At 42.9% G+C, this 20,805-nt stretch overlaps 1 protein-coding gene across 1 annotated transcript in view; it reads left to right on the top strand.

The window, feature by feature from the left end:
• The first annotated feature begins 2,838 nt into the window (after positions 1 to 2,838).
• SOS2 (SOS Ras/Rho guanine nucleotide exchange factor 2) overlaps positions 2,839 to 20,805 on the top strand; it is a 58,011-nt gene continuing 40,044 nt past the window's right edge. Inside the window, exons 1-3 of the mRNA XM_080617167.1 lie at positions 2,839 to 3,233; positions 17,282 to 17,407; positions 20,407 to 20,538. Of these exons, the coding sequence (XP_080473293.1) occupies positions 3,147 to 3,233; positions 17,282 to 17,407; positions 20,407 to 20,538 (345 nt within the window). The 5' untranslated portion in view covers positions 2,839 to 3,146. The remainder of the gene's footprint in view (positions 3,234 to 17,281; positions 17,408 to 20,406; positions 20,539 to 20,805) is intronic.

Here is a 20,805-nt window from a genome sequence, read left to right as displayed (position 1 = left end):
TAACAGAATAAAGAACATTAAAATGTAAAGCAGTCACATACTGTGGTGAATCGTAAGTCAGCATGTTTAACTGGGCTTTTTTAACTCGCAGGAGATGGTTATTTTGGGGCAGAGTTTAACTGAAGCTTTTAAGTTATGAATCTTCATGTAGTGTTCTGTGAAATGTTTATATTTCTGGAGATAAAGTTATAAACCCTTTTTAAAGGAATAACTTCAGAGAATTATGATAATGGAGTTTCAAACATAAATCTTGTTGCCCACAAAGTGTGAAAATGTATGAATGTGTTTTCCAGAGGTGTCTAATTCACTTGAATGAAGCCACTGCACCATTCTCTATTATAATTAAAATAATGGTTTGGGTTGGGTTTTTTTTTTAGTTGCAGTGAAGTCTTTCTCTGAAGTATTTCTCCTGATTTACAGAAAAATTTCTTTGATAACTTGCTAATCCTCATCTGAATTAGGCTCTATATAATAGGAATTACTTTATTTGGGGAGAAACACATGACCAAACTTGTCTCCCTAAAGTACCTGTATCTTATCTACGCTTATCACACTTCACAGCATTTTCTGACACCGGTATGTATGTGGCAGGCAGAACTAGTCTTAAGCCTGACCTGGACCTGTAGTGGCACCTGGAATGGTAATTTTTGAAATTCTGGATAAATGCATCAGGACAGCTTTTGACAAACACAGTTTATTCCACAAAAGTGTCCCCATAAAGTCAGTCCTAACCTGTTAGCAGAGTATGGCATATTGGATCATTTTAAATATGCTGCAAAGAAATGACGTAGTGGCCCATGTCATGGCTTACTGGGTGGCTGCTCTTGGGAAAAGGAGCTCCTTTATGGCCTGTGTTGTGTCCAGTCACCACTGCCACACCTCAGAGTAGTTCAGGCTGTCTGGAGAACAGAGAAATGTCATCCTGAAGAACACGGCCATCTGGGGGCTGTGAAGGTGGGGATAGAGCGCTAGGTGAGGGGCTCACCCAACCTGTAACATCTGCTTCCAGACTGGGCATCCTGGCTGCCTGAACTGCAGGTTTGGAGATCTCACCACTGTTACCCTGAAGCAGCACTTGGGATTAGCTGTTTTCTTTCTGCTCAAGGTTTGGGTCTGATGAAAAAGCATTTTCCCACAGAAATACTTCATTGGAAACCTACAAGACTGCGTTGATGTGTTGGGAAGGTTAAGACTACAGAGCAACAGGAGCTGCTGCTGCCTCTGCAAGGACCTCTCTCCTCCAAGAAATCTGCCGTAACAAAGGATCACAATCCTCGTTGTAGAAAGGCACTTATTTTTCCTCATTTAATTTATCCACTCCCTTTGTAGACCAGTCTTGCAAGGCTGGGGGGTGGGGAATGTATATAAGGAGTGAGATTTGATTACAATGCCATCAGAGGGGAAATGAATCATAGAATCCCAGAATGGTTTGAGTTGGAAGGGACATTAAACATCATCCAGTTCCAACTCTTTGCCACAGGCAGGGACACCTCCCATGAGACCAGGTTGCTCCAACCTGGCCTTGAACACTTGCAGAGATTGGGCAGCCACAGCTGCTCTGGGCAACCCGTGCTAGTGCCTCACCAGCCTCAGGGTGAAGAACTTTATCCCTTTCTTCCTAATAGCTAATCTAAATCTAGCGTCTGTCAGTTTAAAGCCATCCTGTCTTGTCCCTTCCCTACAGGCCCATGTCAAAAGTCCCTCTCCAGCTCTCTTGTCAGCCCCTTTAGACACTGGAAGCTGCCTGGAGCCTCCTTTTCTCCAGGCTGAACAGCCCCAACTCTCTCAGCCTGTCTCCATAGCAGAGGTGCTCCAGCCCTCAGAGTATCTTTGTGGCCTCCTCTGAACTTGCTCCAACAGGTGCATGTTCTCTTGTGGTGGGGTCCCAGTGCTGCACACAGTTCTGCAGGTGGGATCTCATCACTGGTCACGCTGCTGGTGATGCAGCCAAGAGCTCAGTTGGCTTTCTGGGAGGCAAGCGCACACTGCTGGGTGATGTTGAGCTTCTTGTCAACCAACACCCCCATGTCCTTCTCCTCAAGGCTGCTCTAAATCCAGTGCTTGGCATTGCTCAAAACTTTCAGGACCTTGCAATTGACTTTGTTGAATCTCATGAGGCTGGCACTGTCTCACCTCTCCAGCCTTCACAGATCCCTCTGGATGGCATCCCTTCCCTCCAGCGTGTCAGCCACACCACAAAGCTTGGTGGTGGTGTCAAACTTTCTGAGTGTGCACTTGATCCCATTGTCCATGTCACTGACAATGATGTCAAACAGTACTGGTCCCAAAACCAGACCCTGAGGGAAAGTGTGACTGGGGGTGGAAGGAACAGCAACAGCTGGTGTTCTGCAGGGTGCAGAGGAAAACTGCTTCGAGGTAGGGAGAAAAACAGCCGAGGTAGGTCGCTGGTGCTGGGAGCTCATTGCACTGCCACTGCTGTGGTCCCTTCTCCCAGGACGGTGGTTCTGGTTGAGCCTTGCACAAAGTGAGGCTGTTTGCAGCAAGCTGAAGGGAAGAGGAAGGGAAGGATGTAGCAGGGGCAGGAGGAGCAGGCTGAGGGTGCGGCAGCCCTTACAGCCTCGCACGCAGGAGAGGGAGATGTTGTGGGACGGTCGTGGCCAGCAACAAGCGGACATCCAAGAGCTCAGGGATGTGGAGCGGGGCCAGAGCTCTGCCCTACTCCGCGTCAATGGCCTGACTCGGCCGTGCCACCGTGCGGATGCAGTGCGGTACCCCCACCTGCGGCACGGCCGGCAGGGGGCGCCGCGGTAGTGGGCGGGGGAGGGCAGAATGCTGGCGGCCGCGCATGCGCGTGGAGGGCGCCAGCGGTAGCGGGGCCGCAGCGAGCGGGGCCGAGGCGCTTCACCCGACGCCCCGTCAGCTCACGGCGGGCGGCCCGGAGCCCGGCCCCTCCCGCGCCGGATGTGATGGCCGCCCGGGCGGGGGGGTGAGCAGCGAGCCTGCGGCGGCCGAGAGCCCAGCGCGGCCCGGCCCGGCCCTGACGAGCACCAGCGCCGGCTTCTCCTTCCCCTCAGCGCCCCCACCGCGTTGTCTCCCCTGTTTCTCCCCCCATGCCCCGGGCGCTGTAGCCGGCGGGGAGCGGCGAGGCGGGCGGTCCCGATGAGGAGGAGCCGCCGGTGGGCGCCATGCAGCCGCCACCGCAGCCGTACGAGTTCTTCGGCGAGGAGAACGGTCCGAAATGGCGGGGGCTCTTCGTGCCCGCCCTGCGCAAGGTCAGTCCGCCGGCGGCGTCTGGGGCTCGTGGCGGGCGGCACCTGCGCCTCACGGCGCGCTGCGGCCCCCGGCCCCGGGAGAGCCCCTTCCCCGCCCTTCTGCCGGGCTCTGGGGCCGCTCCGCAGTGGGGGCAGTGCCTGTCCTGCCGCACCGTGGTCGGGTGCGCAGCTCTGGTGCAGATGCCCATGACCCCGGCAGCCCTGTCGGGCAGAGCAGGGACGTCTGGCCCTTTGCTTGCACAGTTCCCCTGGCCTTCCTGGCTCCTGCTCCTTCGCACCGTGTGCTCGTTCGTCCCGGCGGCCAGGCCTCGGCGAGCAGACGTTGAGAGGGGACCCCGGAGGTTCTCCTGCTGGCCCCCGCTCAGGAGGGGCCGTCCGCGGCAGTCACCCGCAGCAGGGTGCCCGGGCTCACGTCCCGACGGTGCCCATGCTCCTGTCTTGCCTTCGGTGCTTCTTTGTGTGAAGATGCTGCCCGATGGCAATGTGTGCCGAGCAGGCTCTGCTCCTGTCACAGGCTGCTTCTCCTCCTTAAGTAGCCCTTGCTAAAAGTGCTGTCCCTGCCTTCTCAATGGGGCCGCTGGCTTTGAGGCCGCTCGTACTACTGATTTGCCTTTAGGATGTGCTGTTGGAAGGGCAGCCTTCCATCCGTGACATTTCTCCAGACAGCTCCTCCATGCCCTTTCCCGGACCACGCTCCCTTGCTGACCACCCAGCCGAGGTGCTGCTCATATGCTGCCCATTGCAATGCCAGGCTGTTGATTAAACAGCAGTGGCGGAGGCTAAAGACAGCCTGTGTTTTATTAAGAAACAACTGCGCACTGCATAAGTGAGATAAAATGTGTGGGAAACCGCTTAGCCTGTCATGGGAAAAAGATTTATCTTTTTATGGTGGGTTTTGCACAGCACATCACCCCTTAAGGTCATGTCCCTTAGGTAGGACACCCCCAATAGCAGAGAGAGTGGGTTAAATTGAGGCTGGTGGGGTCTGGAGGGGGTGATGATGTTCTGCTGTGTGTCATTTGCTTGTTGCCATTGCAAGGGATGAGGGCTGTGATACAGTTCTTAACATCACGGCCTGCTGATCTGGATCTCTGGTGCTGAGCAGCACTGCCATACACATAAAGCAGACGCTTGTGGGAGTGGTGGTTTGTCTTGGTTTTTTTTTCTTGAAGAATAGATTTTGTGATGGTGTGGGGTAATTATTCTCTCTCTTTAAATTATATAAAAAGGAGAATCAAAGATTTGCATTTGTTTTGGGCCCTTGTATCACTTGTATTAAAAGCTACTGAAGGCAGCTTAGTCTTGTGGCTGGCATAGAACCCACTAATCGCCTGTCTGAAGAATCCTGGGCTTTCTACTGTTTGAATCTCCTCTTCCTCATAGTAGTTGCTTTCCAGTGTGTGTCTTCGGAAGCTTAGGGAATGCCATTCCTAAAGTTGCTCCTTTCCCAATCACTGGAGCTTGACACCAAGTGGCATCCATCCAAATGTCAGTTGTAGCTGTATCAGTTTGACCAAAAGGATTTCTTTAAAACTTGAAGTGTTTTTATCATTCTGAAATACAAATAGCATAAAAGTTGCTGAATTAATGCTGCTCTTACCAATTGCTGTCTCTGTACACTTGTTTTTGGTGAAGAGAAACTTAGCAGGAACTTAGACTTTCTAAACCAGAGGAAATGAAGTCTTGATATAAGGATGCTGGAGAGGGACTCTTCGTTAGGAACTGTAGTGGTAGGACAAGGGGTAACGGGTTAAAACTTAAACAGGGGAAGTTGAAATTAGATTTTATAGGAAGAAGTTCTTTACTGTGAGGGTGGTGAGGCACTGGAATGGGTTGCCCAAGGAAGTTATAAATGCCCCATCCCTGGCTTTGTTCAAGGCCAGGCTGGACAGAGCCTTGAGTGACATGGTTTAGTGGGAGGTGTCCCTATCCATTGCACAGGGGTTGGAACTAGATGATCTTAAGGTCCTTTCCAACCCTAACTGTTCTGTGAATTCTATGGTATCAGTGACTACTTGTAAAAATTTGAAGTTGCTTATAGACAAATTTTTTCTTCCTGGGAAAGTTCCTTGTCTGCAGTACCCACCCTTTAGCATGAAGCAATTGTACTGTAATGGGCATTTCTTCTATGAACACACAGTATCAGTGAGTCAAAACTGTATCATTGTTCTAGTTGTTGCAGTCAGGCTATCAGGGAGACACTATCAGTTTTAATATATTCTTTAAAACTCAAATGCCCTAATGTGAGCACTGGACATTTTTAAACCAGGACATTTTAGAAAATTTATAGGTTGTTTTGTTTACATCTTGCATTTTCACTTCCATAATGAGATGAGAGTGTTTCCGTTGTCTATAGGAGAGCTGAAAAGTGCGGCATTCAATCCAAAGTGTGCCCCAAAGCATCGGATCTCGTGTTAGTTCCAGAATTTCTAAAAATGTTACCACAGTTTTCAAATAGTTTGTAATTTTGTTCTGAAGAGGTGCAAAAATTGTCTCGTCAGCCGGTTTAGACAGGATCTTTTCAAGCAGGTTGCTTTTGCAATGAAAATTTTAAAGTCTGAGCTTCAGAAACTTTTCAGTTAAATGCCTGAAACAGAGATTTTCTTAAACTTCTGGCCTGGGTTTTCATCAGAGTAGTGTACGCTGCAAGTGCGGAGACACTGTTCTGTTTCCCATTCTTGAAAGCTTTTCTTGTTAACACTTTCTGAAGAGAAAGTGGTACTAGAAAAAGAGGTTTTGGTTTTCCTTGTGTATGTTAAGGTGTGAGAAATCTTCATTCTGAAACAGGGAAAGATGTGGAGGTGGACAAGGAGCCAGTACTAACAACAAGCAATATTTCCTTGCTTCTTGACTTTTAAGTACGTAACATGCTTTGAAGCTCTCCAGCATTCAGCAAGTTTAAGGTTGCTACTTTTTATCAAACTACTTTTAAACCCTTACATTTACTTTTGTTACATGTCAACTGTGTAGAATTAATCGAGGGGGGTGGTGGTGGTGGGGAATGGTAAAATACATCAGTTCTTACTTCAGTATGTGGAAAAAAGATGAAAATCTGTCTTTTGAACAATATTCTGTAGGCATTTAAGTGGCCATTCATCCTTAAAATTAGCACAGTGGTAAATTATACCTACCAGTGTGAATATTTTTAGGAGAAAAAACCCCAGTTCTAAACAGCAAGACATCATTAAACCAGATGTTTTAAAATACCTTTAAAATATATGTATTTATATCATCATATGCTTAGCCCTGTCACTATGGAATCTATTAAGTAGAAAATTTTAAAGCAGTTTCATGTATTGCCTCTCTTCCAGCTGGTAGACAGCAAGCATGCCCTTACTCTAAAACATTTTGCTGTCTTCTGTTGCTGTGCTGGAAACCTAAGTAAGAAGCGAGTATAATGAAAGTTATTATAAATGTCCTATCAAAGTAAATGAATCAGAAGAAAACAATATATTTATCTGGTTGTGTAGGTTAAAGTTACTTGAACTGCTGTTTGTAGCAAGTAAATCACTTCAAACAGATCTACAATCTAAGCTTTATAAAGGCTTTTAATCTGGGAACTGACTTCAGTTATTAAGGGATCACAATGTCTCTTTGAATAATTCTCGAAGCACGCAGGCAGCTGTTCCAACAGGAATCACATGCGTTTCAAGCGCCCCGCTGGCGGGGTTGGTTGGTTTGAATTCTTGGGACGTTGATACTGGCAGCGTCATTAAAGCTGGTGCTCAGCAGGGCAATGCCATTTGAGAGGGCTGCGACGAGTGAGGGGTGTTTCTGCTCCTCTCCTCCATGCCTGGCCAGATCCGTCTCCAGTGAAACCAGGACCCTTTTGAAGCAGGATCTTCTGCAGTGGTGTGGAATTTGCACTCTCCCCCTTTCTTATCTCTGCGGGTGTTTGTTGTTTGGGTTTATTTTGAGTTGTTTGGTTTTTAGCTGTTCCTGGCCCATGGCCTTTGTGGGGAAAGATGTCAAATTATGCAACCCATTTCTAAAGCTGGCATTTCAATTTTGTAACTGGGTTTCCTAGCACAGGTCTGGTGCCAAAGCTTGTTCTTGCGGTCAACTTTCTTCCAGATGAAACTTCCCAGAACTGAAATGATTTTTCAGGGATTACAGAGCAGTCCAAAAAAATTGTGTATGAATCTCTGTGCTAGCTGAATGTGTAACTCCCACACACCCACTGAAGGTCCCAGTTTCGATGTAATGGACATGCATTGTATAAGAAGTTCTTGGGAATTGCAATTGAAAACTTCATTAATGCCACCTATCATCTATTGCTACCTGGAATAAATTTCTGTTCCAATTACTTGGAACAAGTTTTCAAAATTAAATGGGTGACTGCATGGAACTAGTGTGTGTTTCTGAAAATAGTGCATAGTACATTGTTGGGTATGTGTATATGGATTTATTGGCCCTGAAATGTTGTGTGTTCTTAGCATGCAGTATCATTTTATGTGTGCTTACAAATCTACTGGCAAATTAAAAATGTGTTTCTGTAAACAAGAGCTGTACATTCAGTTGCTTTGTTCTTTGATTTTTTTCTAAATAAAATTGTATTATTGTTTTGGTTTTCTTTATTATGTACAAATAGAGACTGTCAAACAGTTAATACATTTCTGCAGGCACTACACATGTTGGTATAATCACAGCACTGTACACTATTTGCATTTTCTAAAACAATTCCACTATTGCTCTGGACTACTCATCAGATTTCTAGAGCATGACTGAAGGGTTTATTCTTAGCAAATGTTGCATGCAGAAATATAAAAGACCATTCTGAGGACATTTTAAGGTTTACATTAATTCAGTGCTTCTCTATATTTTAAACCATACGAGACTTAATGTATGATGAATGACACAGCTCTTGTGTGAGGTTGCATGGTTTGTATTCTGTTTAGTAATAGGGTATGTACAGGGACTGCCTCATTTTCTTCACTGCTCTGTCCATTGCAGGATCAGGCCCCCTTGGGTTAGAATTATTTAATTATAGTGTCATTATAATGGATTATTTTTAATGCATGCTAATTTCATTAACATGGATTATTATTTAATACATGCTGATTTCATCAGCATGCATTATTATTTAATGCATTATAATTTCAGTGCTAAAGTTGCTTGTTATGATGTTTTAAAATGATAGTTTTACTTAGGTTATTTTGCATCTAATGAATACACTTGCTAGAGCTCTGAAGCCTGGACCCTTGCAGGTTTTCAGTTCCTGCAAACAGGAATGCCTCTGCTGGGAGAATGGCAAGCAAGGGAAGTGCTGGTGATATGTAATTACTTGTGAAATACATAGACCCGCATAAGTTTGAAGCACAGATCCGGTTGTTGCCTCACAACACTGTGCTCACAATCAAGAGGTGGCTGGAGGTGTGGAAAGGAGCAGCAAGTCCCAGTGAAGTGGATGCTACCAAGCCACTGTAAACAACAGGCGAATTCCTCCAGACTTCTTTTATTCCCAGTAGCAGATTGGTATCATTATAAGTTGGTTTTAGTCTCTTACAAGTACATAGACTGGCTTTTTTTTTTTGTTATTGAATAAATACTATCATGAATAAAATTTGGAACCAAAGGGGGCTGGTTCTTCTACTTAAATCCTTTTTTTTTTATGCCTTTTTTGTTTGTTTGTTTTTATACTGTTTAGCTTAAATACTGTCACTAGAATCTGCAGTTGGCAAATTTCTCAGGCAGTGGCGTGAAATAAGATCAGAGATGTTTAAAAGTAGTAGGAATGATGTATTTCATTTGGCAGCATTAGCAGAAGAAACACTTCCTACCTGTTGTTAAAATGCAACGTGGAAATTGGCGTTTGCGTCGACTTGGAAGACCTGACAGGCTAACTGGGCACAGGAAGGAAAACCAAACGAAAGCATTTACTGCAGTGATTCATGTTGCTCTTATGCCTTTGTCCACCTCACTGCTTGTTGTCTTGCCCCTTGGCGTGCTGCATAAGCTGGCTTCCTAGAATAAGGGGTAATGGCTTTAAAGTGAAAGAGGGTAGATTTAGATTAGATATGAGTAAACTCTTCCCTGTGAGGGTGGTGAGGTGCTGGCCCAGATTGCCCAGAGAAGCTGTGGCTGCCCCATCCCTGCAGGGTTCAAGGCCAGGTTGTGCAGGGCTTTGAGCAACCTGGTCTAGCGAAAGGTGTCCTTCCCTGTGGCAGGGGGGTTGGAACTGGATGAGCTTTAAGGCCCCTTCCAACCCAAACCATTCCAGGATTCCCTCATTTTCTCATCCCATTTCATGCATGGTCTCTATTGCACTTGAGCTGTTTCACTGTTGAAATGTATCATTGTCCCCTTTCCGTCATCTCTCCTTCTCTCCCCAGTTGTTCACCTCTCTTTTCCTCTTTGCACATTATCTAACCTCATGTGGAGAAGCTGTTGAGTTTTTTATTTGCTTTTTTAATTACCTCTCGAAGTCCCAGGCTTTTCAGATGAGTGGTGTGCTTCCTTGACTTCGGCAGGTTAGTCATGTCAAAAGACATGCTGAGGACATCTTTTTTTCCCATTTATGGCCTCTTTGTTGTCGCTAATTTTTTTAATGTTAGTTCAATGATCATCTGGTTCAAAAAGAAATGACAGTCAGTGACTCCAAATTTAAGGTTTGGTGCTTCTTTTTTGTAGTTTTTATCTTTCGTTCTCGTTCTTTATTCTTATTTCATCTGTGTGTCTGTCCACTTAAAACACAATCTCAGAACTCACTCTGCTGGCCTGCGTTGCTCATGAATTAGTTTTTATGTTTAATTCTTCTAAAGGTCTAATTGAAAATTTACCAACTTGTTTGAATAATTCAGTTTACGTGGGTGAGTGGTTCTTCTGAGGAGTGGTGTGGTGTAAAAAGTGGGGAGAGAGCTTGTGGGTGCTTGGAGCAGCCCTCAGCTTTGGGAAATGGTGTGTTTAAGAATTGAGGGAGAATTAGAAGCCATTAGCATTAAATTAAGATGTGCACAGTGGTCTCCACATTGGCTGTGGTGTTTTCCTTCAGTATCACAGGGCAGAGGCTGTGCCTGGCTCAGTCAGGGTTTATCTCAATTTAAACAGGGTGGTTTATATGAATGGATAAAATCCAAATGCTTAATTTTCCATCTGTTTTTAAGATTAAAATGTTGTGTTTGTGCACACGTAAACATACACACATTTTAGTTTCATGACTCTGTATAAAAGGAAACATCAACTGGAGAAAGGAGATACTTTGTGTTTGGTAGAAAAGCAGAAACTGTGAAGGTGGTGTGAGAAACCAGACAGGAAATGCAGATGGAGCAGAAGGAAGGCATGGTAGGGAACTGCCAGCAGGCGAAACTACCTCCAGGCAGCTGTTGGAGGAAACCCATCTGTGCCGTAATCAGCAGAAACCTGAAATCAGTGCTGCTGTCCTCGCAGGGATCCACCACCCCCTTCCACCATGTGCCACTGAGGTGCTTTACATCCTACAGCTCATTGCAGAAAAAGATGGTTTTGATTTACAATTTATCGCCTGACTGAACAGCAGCATTTGTGCTATCATGATCAATGTATGTTTAAAAAGCAGTTAAGGAACTGGGGGAAGATCACTCTCTGAATGATTTTTTTTTTTTTTTCCCTCCGTTAAATAAAAAGCCACATCTTGAACAAAAAGGTTTTAATATACTGGGGTTTTTTTGAGACTATTTTGTTGTTACCCTGTTTTCCTATCCACAGTACACTAAGATGGCACTTAGGGATATGGTGTAGTGGTAGGCTTGGCAGTGCTGAGTTAACAGTTGGACTCTGATCTTAAAAGTCTTTTACAACCGAAATGATTCAGTGACTCTGCCTGCACCAAACAGGCTTCCTAGCAGATCTTAGGATCATCTTCAAAACTGTGTCAGAATGCAGATCTCTGTCTGCACACCCATTGTGAACATCTAATTCACCCTCCCCTCAATTAGAATATACTAGAGCAAAATAGTAAATAGCTAATGATGGGAAAAAGAAAATACGTATTTACACTGAAGTGGTGCGGTAAGATGAGTGTTTAATCACCCCTGTACAGTCACCTTTCAGCAGTCAGTCAACTGACGGATGATCTACACCTGAGATGCTTTTTGTAGCTCAGTTACTTCGCTGAAGAGATTATTTGGTTATTTTGCTAACCATGAATCAAATGTTCAGAATCACAGTCAAAAAGCTAAAATAGTGCATGCAGATAAATTACTATGTTCTGTTTTGCTTAAAAGATTGCTTCATACTGTTCCTCTATCAGAATTTATTAGTTTAATTTAAGAAAGATGAGCCATCTAGAAATTGCTGTACTGGAAATAAAGATAGGAATGTGTGGAGGTTTTAAAAAGTTGCCAGTGCCTTTTTATTTGGGATAGCTCTATGAGTATTTAAATCTTTGTGGTTCTTTCCAAAGAATTATGCTGTATTTACACTTGAAAATTGAGAACATCAATGCTGACATCTTACACTGAATAAGAGAATCAGAGTCCTTTAAGTTACTACATCTGGTTCCCTTCTTCCTCTAGAACATCATCCAGATGAATGCCTTTGGAGTAGATGTTTTATGTTTCTAATAGACAGTGTTTTCTTTTTATCTTTAGAAAAGGTAAGGAATAAGACCTCAACCAGAAACCAGATAGTTGTCAGATTAGGGTTTTTTTTCTCTTCCTGGCTTTCAGCTTCTTGGTATGGGACAAACCTAATGCTGCTTTCTCTGTCAGGAATGCATTTTCATCACCTTGAACATAGCGTATGGAAATACTGACAAGTGTTGGCAAGACCTTAACCAGCCCGTGATAGTAAATATTTAACTTTTATGTTCTAATTATTTTTCATGCTCCCAAATTTATATGCTTTGTTCTTGAAGTAAACAAACAGCCCTGCAAAGTTGTACTTGTCCACTGATGTACTGTAACTGTGTTTTTACCAGGCAAGTAAAACATAAATCATTTCTAAGTTGAAATTGGCCTCTGTGGGAAAGGGGGAATGAGTAGTTTTGGTTACAAACAGTTTACAAATTTAACATGCAATTTATTAAGCTATCCTGTTTGGACAGTAAGCTTAGAAATGTATCATCATGCTAACACATTTTGTGGTGGCATTTTTTAAATTAGAAACTTCTTGTTTTGAAATGTTGGGTAATATTGGAATTCTGTTTTCTGAAAATGTAGTTGTTTTGAATATAAGTAGGGAAGAGCATGTTTTAGCCTAGTCTTTCTGGAATATGAATTCACATGTTTGTGATGGTATATGCTGCCTACAGACTCGATGTGCATGTTATGGGTTTGGGATTTTTCAGTTCTTGGTTGATTGGTTGTTGTTTGGGGGTTTTTTATGAACAATCTGTTGCTTTGCTGATGTGCTTACTGTGGAAAAGTTGGAACTTTCTGATTATGTTTTTACTACCAAAATACATGTATTATGTCAAAGTATATTTAGGCAGTACAGCCAAATTGCTCATTTGTCTCATTAGTACTAAAAAAGAAGTTACTTGCAGTTTTGATTTTTTTTTTGTTTGTTGGTTTGGTTTTTCCTCAGCTTTTGTTGTTTCAGACAGAACCCATTGATACTCTGGACTTCTGAGTTTCCCCGAGTCCAGATATTATTGGGATTCAGAATTCCCACAGTTCAGAATTAAGCCTGCCATTGTATTAGTTCCAAAAAATAAGATCGGTTTGTTTCTAGTCCTATATTTCTTTGAAAGGCTTACATCCTCATCTTTTCTTAGCAGACTTCTTCCCAGGGACCTGTAAGGACTATTAACATCTCACTGAGAAGGAATTTTGAGCCTGACTTCATCTCTGCAGCTGCCTGTTTTCTCTAGAAGTTTTTGTGGCATGGTGCAGGACCTGTCTCTTGAAAGAAATAGAGAAAGATCTCAGTTTACCTTTAAGGGTTTTTTGTCTTCCTCTAGAGCCTCTGCTTGTTCAGGTGCAGTCAAGCTCTCAGAGACCTCTGCCAAATCTGCTGAAGGCTATGGCTATTGGAAGGAGAGACCACTGTGAAGCTGCTGCTGGATTTTCATCAAAGATGCACATGTTGGTGAGGTGCAAGAGTAGGGAGAAGTAAAGAGGAGCAAGGGAAGGAGCAGTTCAGGAACTCCCATCTAAAATAAATATATGTCCCCCAGAAAGGCCTTAAGACGATGTTTAAGTGGCATGTTTATGTAATTTACACGTTACTTCATTTCTGTTCCGTGGAAGAGCTTGTGAAGGAATAATCATATGTGACTGACACAGTAAAAAACAGTCCTGCTAACGTCAATCTCCCTCTTTAATGACTTAAGGCACTCTGCTTGGGTGGTTTCAGATATAAAATAGATGAAAAAAACTAGTTTCTCCCTCTTCCAATACCTAAAGGTTCTGACAAGAAAGCTGGGGAAGGAATTTTGATAAGAGCAAGCAGCGATAGGACAAGGGTTCCTGACAATGGCTTTAAACTAACAGAAGGTGGATTTAGGTTAGACATTAGGAAGAAGTTCTTCCCTGTGAGGGTGGTGAGGCGCTGGCACAGGTTGCCCAGAGAAGCTGTGGCTGCCCCATCCCTGGCAGTGTTCAAGGCCAGGTTGGACAGGGCTTGGAGCAACCTGGTCTAGTGGAAGGTGTCCCTGCCTGTGGCAGGGGGTTTGGAACTGGATGGTTTCTGATTCTGTGATCTTGGAAGGTCCCTTCCAAACCATTCTGTGATTCTGTGATAGCTTCTGCTCAAATTCTTGCAGCAGAGCTCTTGCTGGTTAGTGCAACGCATTGTGGGTTTAGGTATTTTGACTCTTAAGAGAAACGGTTACAAGTCAGATTAAAATTTAGCCCTGTGTTCACTGTGGTGTTACTATTTCATGCCAGCTAATGCAGTTCTGCTCAAATATTACAGTCTGAAGCTGAAATCAGTGAATGCACCTTCCGAAACGAAAGTGTCCTCAGTAATTCTTACTGCTTTTTTCCCATACATTCAGTGTTTTATCAGTCTCTTTGCTTTTACAGTCCTTTCAGTCAGGGCTTAGTGAATACTGTAAACAGTGTTTTCTCCTTGATACAGTGGCTTGTGGTTTGATCAGCCAGTGCACGGCTTTTATAACTTTTTGGTTTGCTAAGAAAAACAGTGTCTCGCTATGAAGTTGTTTTTTCTCAGTAACAGCACTCATGTAAAATAACTTCTCTTAAAGCCAGGGAGTGTGCAAGTACCCCTGGGGCCTTTCTGCAATGCTGCAGGCAGTATCATTTCAAATGGAAGCTGATTTCTAAATCCTCCAGGAAGAGCTGTCTCAACCAAGAAATGTTCAGCTTTGTTGTCAGGTTTGCTCCTTAGAAGCAAAATTGATTCCAGCACTTAAGTTTATGTTCACTGTATGAAGGTGAAATTCTCTGCCAGTGTTGGAAGAGGACTCTGTGCTCCTCTGCTTATCCTCACCCTTGATAGATACCCACATGCTCTTGAGAAAGCTGAGGAAAGTGTGAAGTTAGTTACAAGTGAAGTCATTTTCGTTGTGGCAGTGATGTCTGTTTTCAAAATGAGCTACCCTTGTGAGGGGAGGAGGATTACTGCGATCTGATGCAGTAGATGGGAGTTGCCCATCTTCTTGTAAAGGGGAGCACAGCTTCTCTTTTTCATTTTACAGCTCCTGTTCTTGTAATTTCTGTAGAACATCATTAAGGGTTCGTTGTGGGTGTAATATAATTTCATCTTATTTCCTAGGTAGCTAGCTAATGCTTTTGCTCTAGTAGTGCTTGTGTAAGAGATAGGTGGCAGGACCTTAACTCAACACTTCCTGGTTTTCCATTGTTTCGTGAATTAAACTCTCATGCTCAGGAAGAACAAGAAATGCAGTGACTATTGTTGAAAACCCGCAGTCTTAAGTAGGTGTTTTCAAGGAGTGCTTTTGGTTTTCTTGATTTTGTTTTTTTTTTAGTTGCTATTTTTTTCAGTAGTACAGGACCTTGTATACGTGTCAGCTGTGCGACAGTTATAGAAGCAGAGAGAAACTCATGTTTGAGGTGCAGAAGACTAAATGATACTTAGAGGGCTGTATAAAACTCTATAACCAAACTGGACAGCTAGATTAGAAGCAAAATGTTTATTACCTTCTCCCTTAGTGTACAACAACTTTATTAATGTGTTTCTTCTTCACCCGTGCTTCCTAAGGAAGGATGCCAGTGCAGAACTAAGCACTAGATATCTGTGTTGTTGCCTGGGAAGGCATCTCTCCCTGGGTATCACACAGGAACTCCCATGATTGGCAGTCTGTCTTTACCACCACTGTGTAATACCTTAATTATTATCTCCAATACAATCAAAGCCAGGGTACGTTTTCACATTTTCAGTGTGTGTGTCCCTTCCTGCTCCCCTGAGACATTTGAATTCCCATCATTGGTATGTGTGGTCCTGGTCTGTGTGCTCCCCTGTCTATGAGCAGTACATTGGTAGACTTCTCCATCAAAGTCATCGTCTCTGCTTCTAGGACATTGAAGATGAATAGCAGCAGCCCCTTCTAGTGGTCCCTTCCATGGATCTTCACTTTTTCTCCCTAACTGTTGGCCATCCTGGCTCCTCTTCTCACGTGGAGGTGTGGGGGACAAAGCACAGCCCTGTGCCCCCATTTCTTTCAGGCCTTGGCAGAGGTGGAGCAGTGAGCTTTTCCTTGCAGTGGCTCCAGCTCCTGGGCAGCTTTGCAGCAGGCAGGGGAGGAAGCGGGCCAGACACCTTACTTCCTTGTTGGTCTTGTTTTTGCACCATTTACAAAAGCCTGCAGGGCTGCAAATTGAGTGCCCCCAAGGTGTATTGCTGTGAAATTTTAATTAATGTGGAGGAAGTTCTCAGAAGCCATCAGTGTTTGTGGGCTCACGTGTAGTCTGTAGAGGGAGAAGTGCCTATATTTCAGAGGATCAGAGTTTGATCCAAAGATGTTATTGTCTTCTCCCAGGAAACTACCGATCCATTTGGCTTGTGTTTGAAACCATGCACAGAATGCCAGTGTAAGACAGATTACTTTTTTGAGGTGATTAACATATAATTTGTATGGGGAGAGTAGGGAATTTCCCTGGACTGTATTACTTATGAATCTTTTGGCAGTAGTCTAAGGTCTAGTTAGCACTTTCCTGATTGAGAGGCTGCCAGAGAAAACTGAGTATATAGACTAACTGTTGACTGAGTACTTTTTTTACCCTTTATTTTAAGGTGGGGTTGTTTGGTTCCGAGAGATTTTTAGTAGAAAAACAGTCATGCTGGACCAGGACTAGTTCATTGTGGCCTTTTAGCTTGTGCAGGCACATGCTGAGGTTGCCTGTTTCAGGTGTCTGGTCTATCTTAGCTTTGGAAACAAAAGCTGTGATTAATCTCTGTGAAGTGAGATAAAAGCGTTATCCTACCTTGCGTTAGAGGGAGGTGGAAGTCAGCTTTTATCAAAGGGCGTTTCCTAGTCTTGACACTCCTGAATTTTTGACTTCTGTGTTTCCTTAGGTCTCCCTCTCTGTTGTATCTTCACATCTCTCTTTCTCATGCCTCAAGACAGTGTTTCACGTTCTAGTTAGTGTTCTGGTTCTGAGGCATCTCAAGGAGTTCTTCTTGCCCTTCTCCCATGTCATGGCCATGGCTTTTTATTGCCACAGGTTTTAACAGCACATTGATTCAGTTTCCTGCCAGACTGGTTAATTCTAATCCTGGTGTCCTTGCTTATTAAGTCTTTTTCCTCAGGTGGGTCCACGCTCCTTCTCTGTTCACAGTCACCCAGTACTCATTCGTAGGGTTAGTAACATAACTGTTTGTTACTCATTCTCTGGATGAGTAACTGGAGAGTTACCTACAGCAATTGTTCTCACTGCATTGTTGGCAGAAATCTGCCTTGGCTTGAAACTTCTTCTGTGCCATAAAGGCTAAATACATAGTTATTAATTGAATAGAGATGCCAACTTTGCAGGAATAGGAATTGCCATCTTAACTACATAGCAAAACTTGTGGGAAATTACTGGAAGCATGTGAATTTGTAGCACTACAGCGCAGATTGACTCTTTACTCTGCTTTTGCTATGATTCATCCTTCTGTACAGCTTTGAATTAAAAAGTATGAATACTTCTAATCCCTTCGAACAGGTTCAGCAACAGGTTCACCCAAACCTTTCAGCAAAAGAAGATTCCCTGTATTACATTGAAGAGTTGATACTTCAGCTGCTAAACAAACTATGCATTGCTCAGCCACGGACGGTCCAAGATGTAGAGGTAAGATACCAGAAAACCAAGTGCTTGCTTGTAGAATCGCTGATGAACTCAGGAATTTTGAGCAGTGCAGGTTGAACCTAAAGCAAGGTGAATCCAAAGAACAGAGCTTGTTAATGCTACTTTTCTAAAAGATTATATAATATTCGTATTTTATAAAACAAGCTTAATTGGAGACCTCTTTTTCTAGGCAGGGCTTCAAAATAGAAATTGTGGGATTTTTCTTTCAATATTATTTTTATAAATGCAGAATATTGTGAAAGATTTTCTGCTGCTTGAATGCACTTTGGACTTAATGTAAGGATGTTGGAATTCTTCCTAATCTTTCACATAAATATACAGAAAAAAGTGAATATTGGAATGAACAGTTACTGTTGTTAGGCCTGGATTGTGCAACTAAGGGATAAAGTTGTATGTTCCTGGAACTTTATTAAGCTCACTGAGGCTCTTGTATTATTGCAGCTGTCTGCTTTTGTGTCATCGGTTATAAAATGAGGGCTTTAATGGAGTGTGCTTCAGTACACAGCGTAGAGGGGGAACGTGCCTTCATGTAGCTGTGATCCATTATAGCTTTGTAGGGTATTAATTTTACATCAGTCTGTATGTCCAGGATTTTCAGCGTAAACCAAAATGAAGTCCTTGTCTATATTCTGTATTTGTGTCACAGAAAGATATATATATATATGCATATATAAAATAATTGCCTGAGGGGTTTTAGCTTCTTATTAGCAGCAGTCACCCTTTATTCAACATTAAGTTAATTCATTAATTATTAATTTTTGGTTTATGATTAATGTCTTTTATAATACTGATGCATAAAGATTATAACTAAACAAAAGCAAAATTTGATAGATAGTCCCTTAATAGCACTCAGGATTTTTACTACCTTGAGTTTGGATTTGAATTTCGGATGTGGAACTGAGAAATTCCATGCTCTTTCTCCAGTTCCCAGTCAACCCTTCAGCACACAGGATGGTTTGAGATAGCACTGGCTGTTCTGTGCACCAGCTCTATAGTTTTTTGCCTCTGAGTCATGAGATGATAAAATCACCCTATGTGTATGTATGAATTAATAATTTTCACTGAGTATACGTACGCTCCACAAATTACTGTGTGCAAAACTGCACACGATACAGACAGCCTTCTGAGATAATTGACAACTCTCTGAATTGTGGTTACAAATATCACAGCAAACACTAAATCCTGTGTATTGTATTTAAATATACCTGGCATTTTAAAGCTGTGAATAGTAAAACATTGTTGCACTTGGCAATAAAGTAGTTATTTAATTTAATAATACAGAGCTAGAAGGTATAATTCAGTCTTGTGTTATGGGTTGTTGGTGAGATTGTGCTGCCAGCAAGCATTCAAGGTCCACAAATTAAGGCTTTTGGCTCTGCTGGTTTTAGCTGTTAACAGAAAACCATAAAGCTGCGATCTCTAAAGTTATCATACAGATATTTATGTAACAGCCTGGAGATATCCGTACATAATATTTTACTCTAAGTATTTGCAAGGCCAAGGTCTAAAATCTCCAATTATAAAGGTTTTATAAATGGAAAAAGACCTTCCAGTTGTTCCCAAAAAAACCACTGGGAACCAGTAAAGTCAGAGCACAGAATGTGTGTCTGACTTGTGAAGTGCACTGTTAAGTTGAAGGACAGCTGAATGCCACGTTACATCCATTTTGTGGGTGATCTCCTGGTAGAGTCTCTCAAGGAAAGTTCATTTTGGTGAACCAGCCCAGAGCTTTCAGCTGCTGTCCAAGAGGAAAGGTCACCATGTGTTTACCTGGCACAGCAACTGACACAGAAAGTTGAGTGTTAAATGGCCATGTGCATGTATTTAAAAGCTGGCTCTAAGAAGATCTCGGGCCTTTTACACACGTTTCAGAATATGTGTAAAAGTCTTGTTATCAAAGGACACGTAGATTACACCATTTTTTCTCAGCTAGTTCTTGAGCTCAGCTATGAAATCTCTCCTCTAAGGGTTACCACCCATCCAGTTCTCACACTGTTGCGGTTCTAAGCAGAGGTCAGGTATGGCACCACACCACATGCCATGGCTGCCTGATGATGCTGGGGAGTAAGGACACCACAGTGGGCCGAGCAGCAAGAGGTGATCACTGCTTCCCCCTGAGCTAACTTAAAACCTGTTTTTCCAAAGTCACTTAAGCAATCATCTGAGTTCAGTTTAAACTCATTATTTCAGATTTTAATTCCCAGATCACAGCCCTGGAGAACTTCATGGAAGGCAGGACTGGGATCTTTTACATGTGTAGCCTGAGGGCTGTTGAAGTATGGGACCACTGCCCGAAGCAGTTTATTCTGTTGTGGGGGTCATCTTGCCTGTTCCTATAGCAGCTGTTGAAATGGGAATCTGTATAAAAGTAACCTGAAATTGCATATTGTTTACCATCGTCACGGAAGGTGTAAACTATACCCACTGTGGTTGGCTGCATAGTGAGGAAGATGCTCCTGTGTGAGCTCAAGGAGTCCAGTGTTACAGCCGACCCTTTTCATGAATCGCAGTCCTTCTCCTGGTTAGAAGATCTTGCAGTTGTTTCTCATTTCTGCCATAAAGTTGACCTGTGTAGAGCAAGTTACACTCTCCTGTGAAATAGGAACAATACTGACTTGTGGGTTGTTTTTTTTTTCCTTCATTTAGACTGCAGGCTGTTTGGTACTTCCTGATGTTGTTTATATTTTGGGCTCCTGCTCTCAGCTGAGGTTTCTTGCTGCTCTTGTGATGTAAAGATTATAGAGCAGTTGTTTTAGGAGATTTGAAGGAGTTTGTGTTTACGGAAGGGAGGTTGTTTGGGATCATGGAAAACAGTGAAGCTGAGTTGGGTAAGAAGGAGAGAACAGTTAGGAAAATGTGTTACAAACACTGAGGAGGAGAATAGTTGTCTATACTTCAGAGGAAGTAATTTGCTCTTGTTTTTTTGTAGCTTCTCTTCGATTATTGAAGTTAATCTAAGTGCACTCTTTATGTTTGAACAGGAACGAGTTCAAAAGACATTTCCGCATCCAATAGATAAGTGGGCGATTGCTGATGCGCAGTCTGCTATAGAGAAACGAAAAAGAAGAAACCCTCTCCTGCTACCTGTGGACAAAATACATCCTTTATTAAAGGTACTTAAACCAACAACCTGATGACAGCTGCTTCTGTCAGCCGCACATAGCTGTATTTTAGCTCTCCAGCATAAGTATTTGTTTAATTTGTGTGAAATTAGGGCAGTTTCTCATATTGGCTAAAAGAGTAAAAATTCACAGTAAAACAGGATAAATATGTTGTAGTGTGTAATAAAAGTAGATCCCTAAATTCATCATGTTCTAGATAGTAGTGTGTTAATGTGTTGCTCTACTTTGAAATATGATTAGTTTTTAACAGAAACCCCA

The sequence above is a fragment of the Psittacula echo genome, assembly GCF_963264785.1.
Source record: "Psittacula echo genome assembly, chromosome: 5".
NCBI lineage: Eukaryota > Metazoa > Chordata > Aves > Psittaciformes > Psittacidae > Psittacula > Psittacula echo.
Note: the sequence above shows the minus strand (reverse complement) of the source record. Positions and strands in the feature narration are given on the sequence as shown.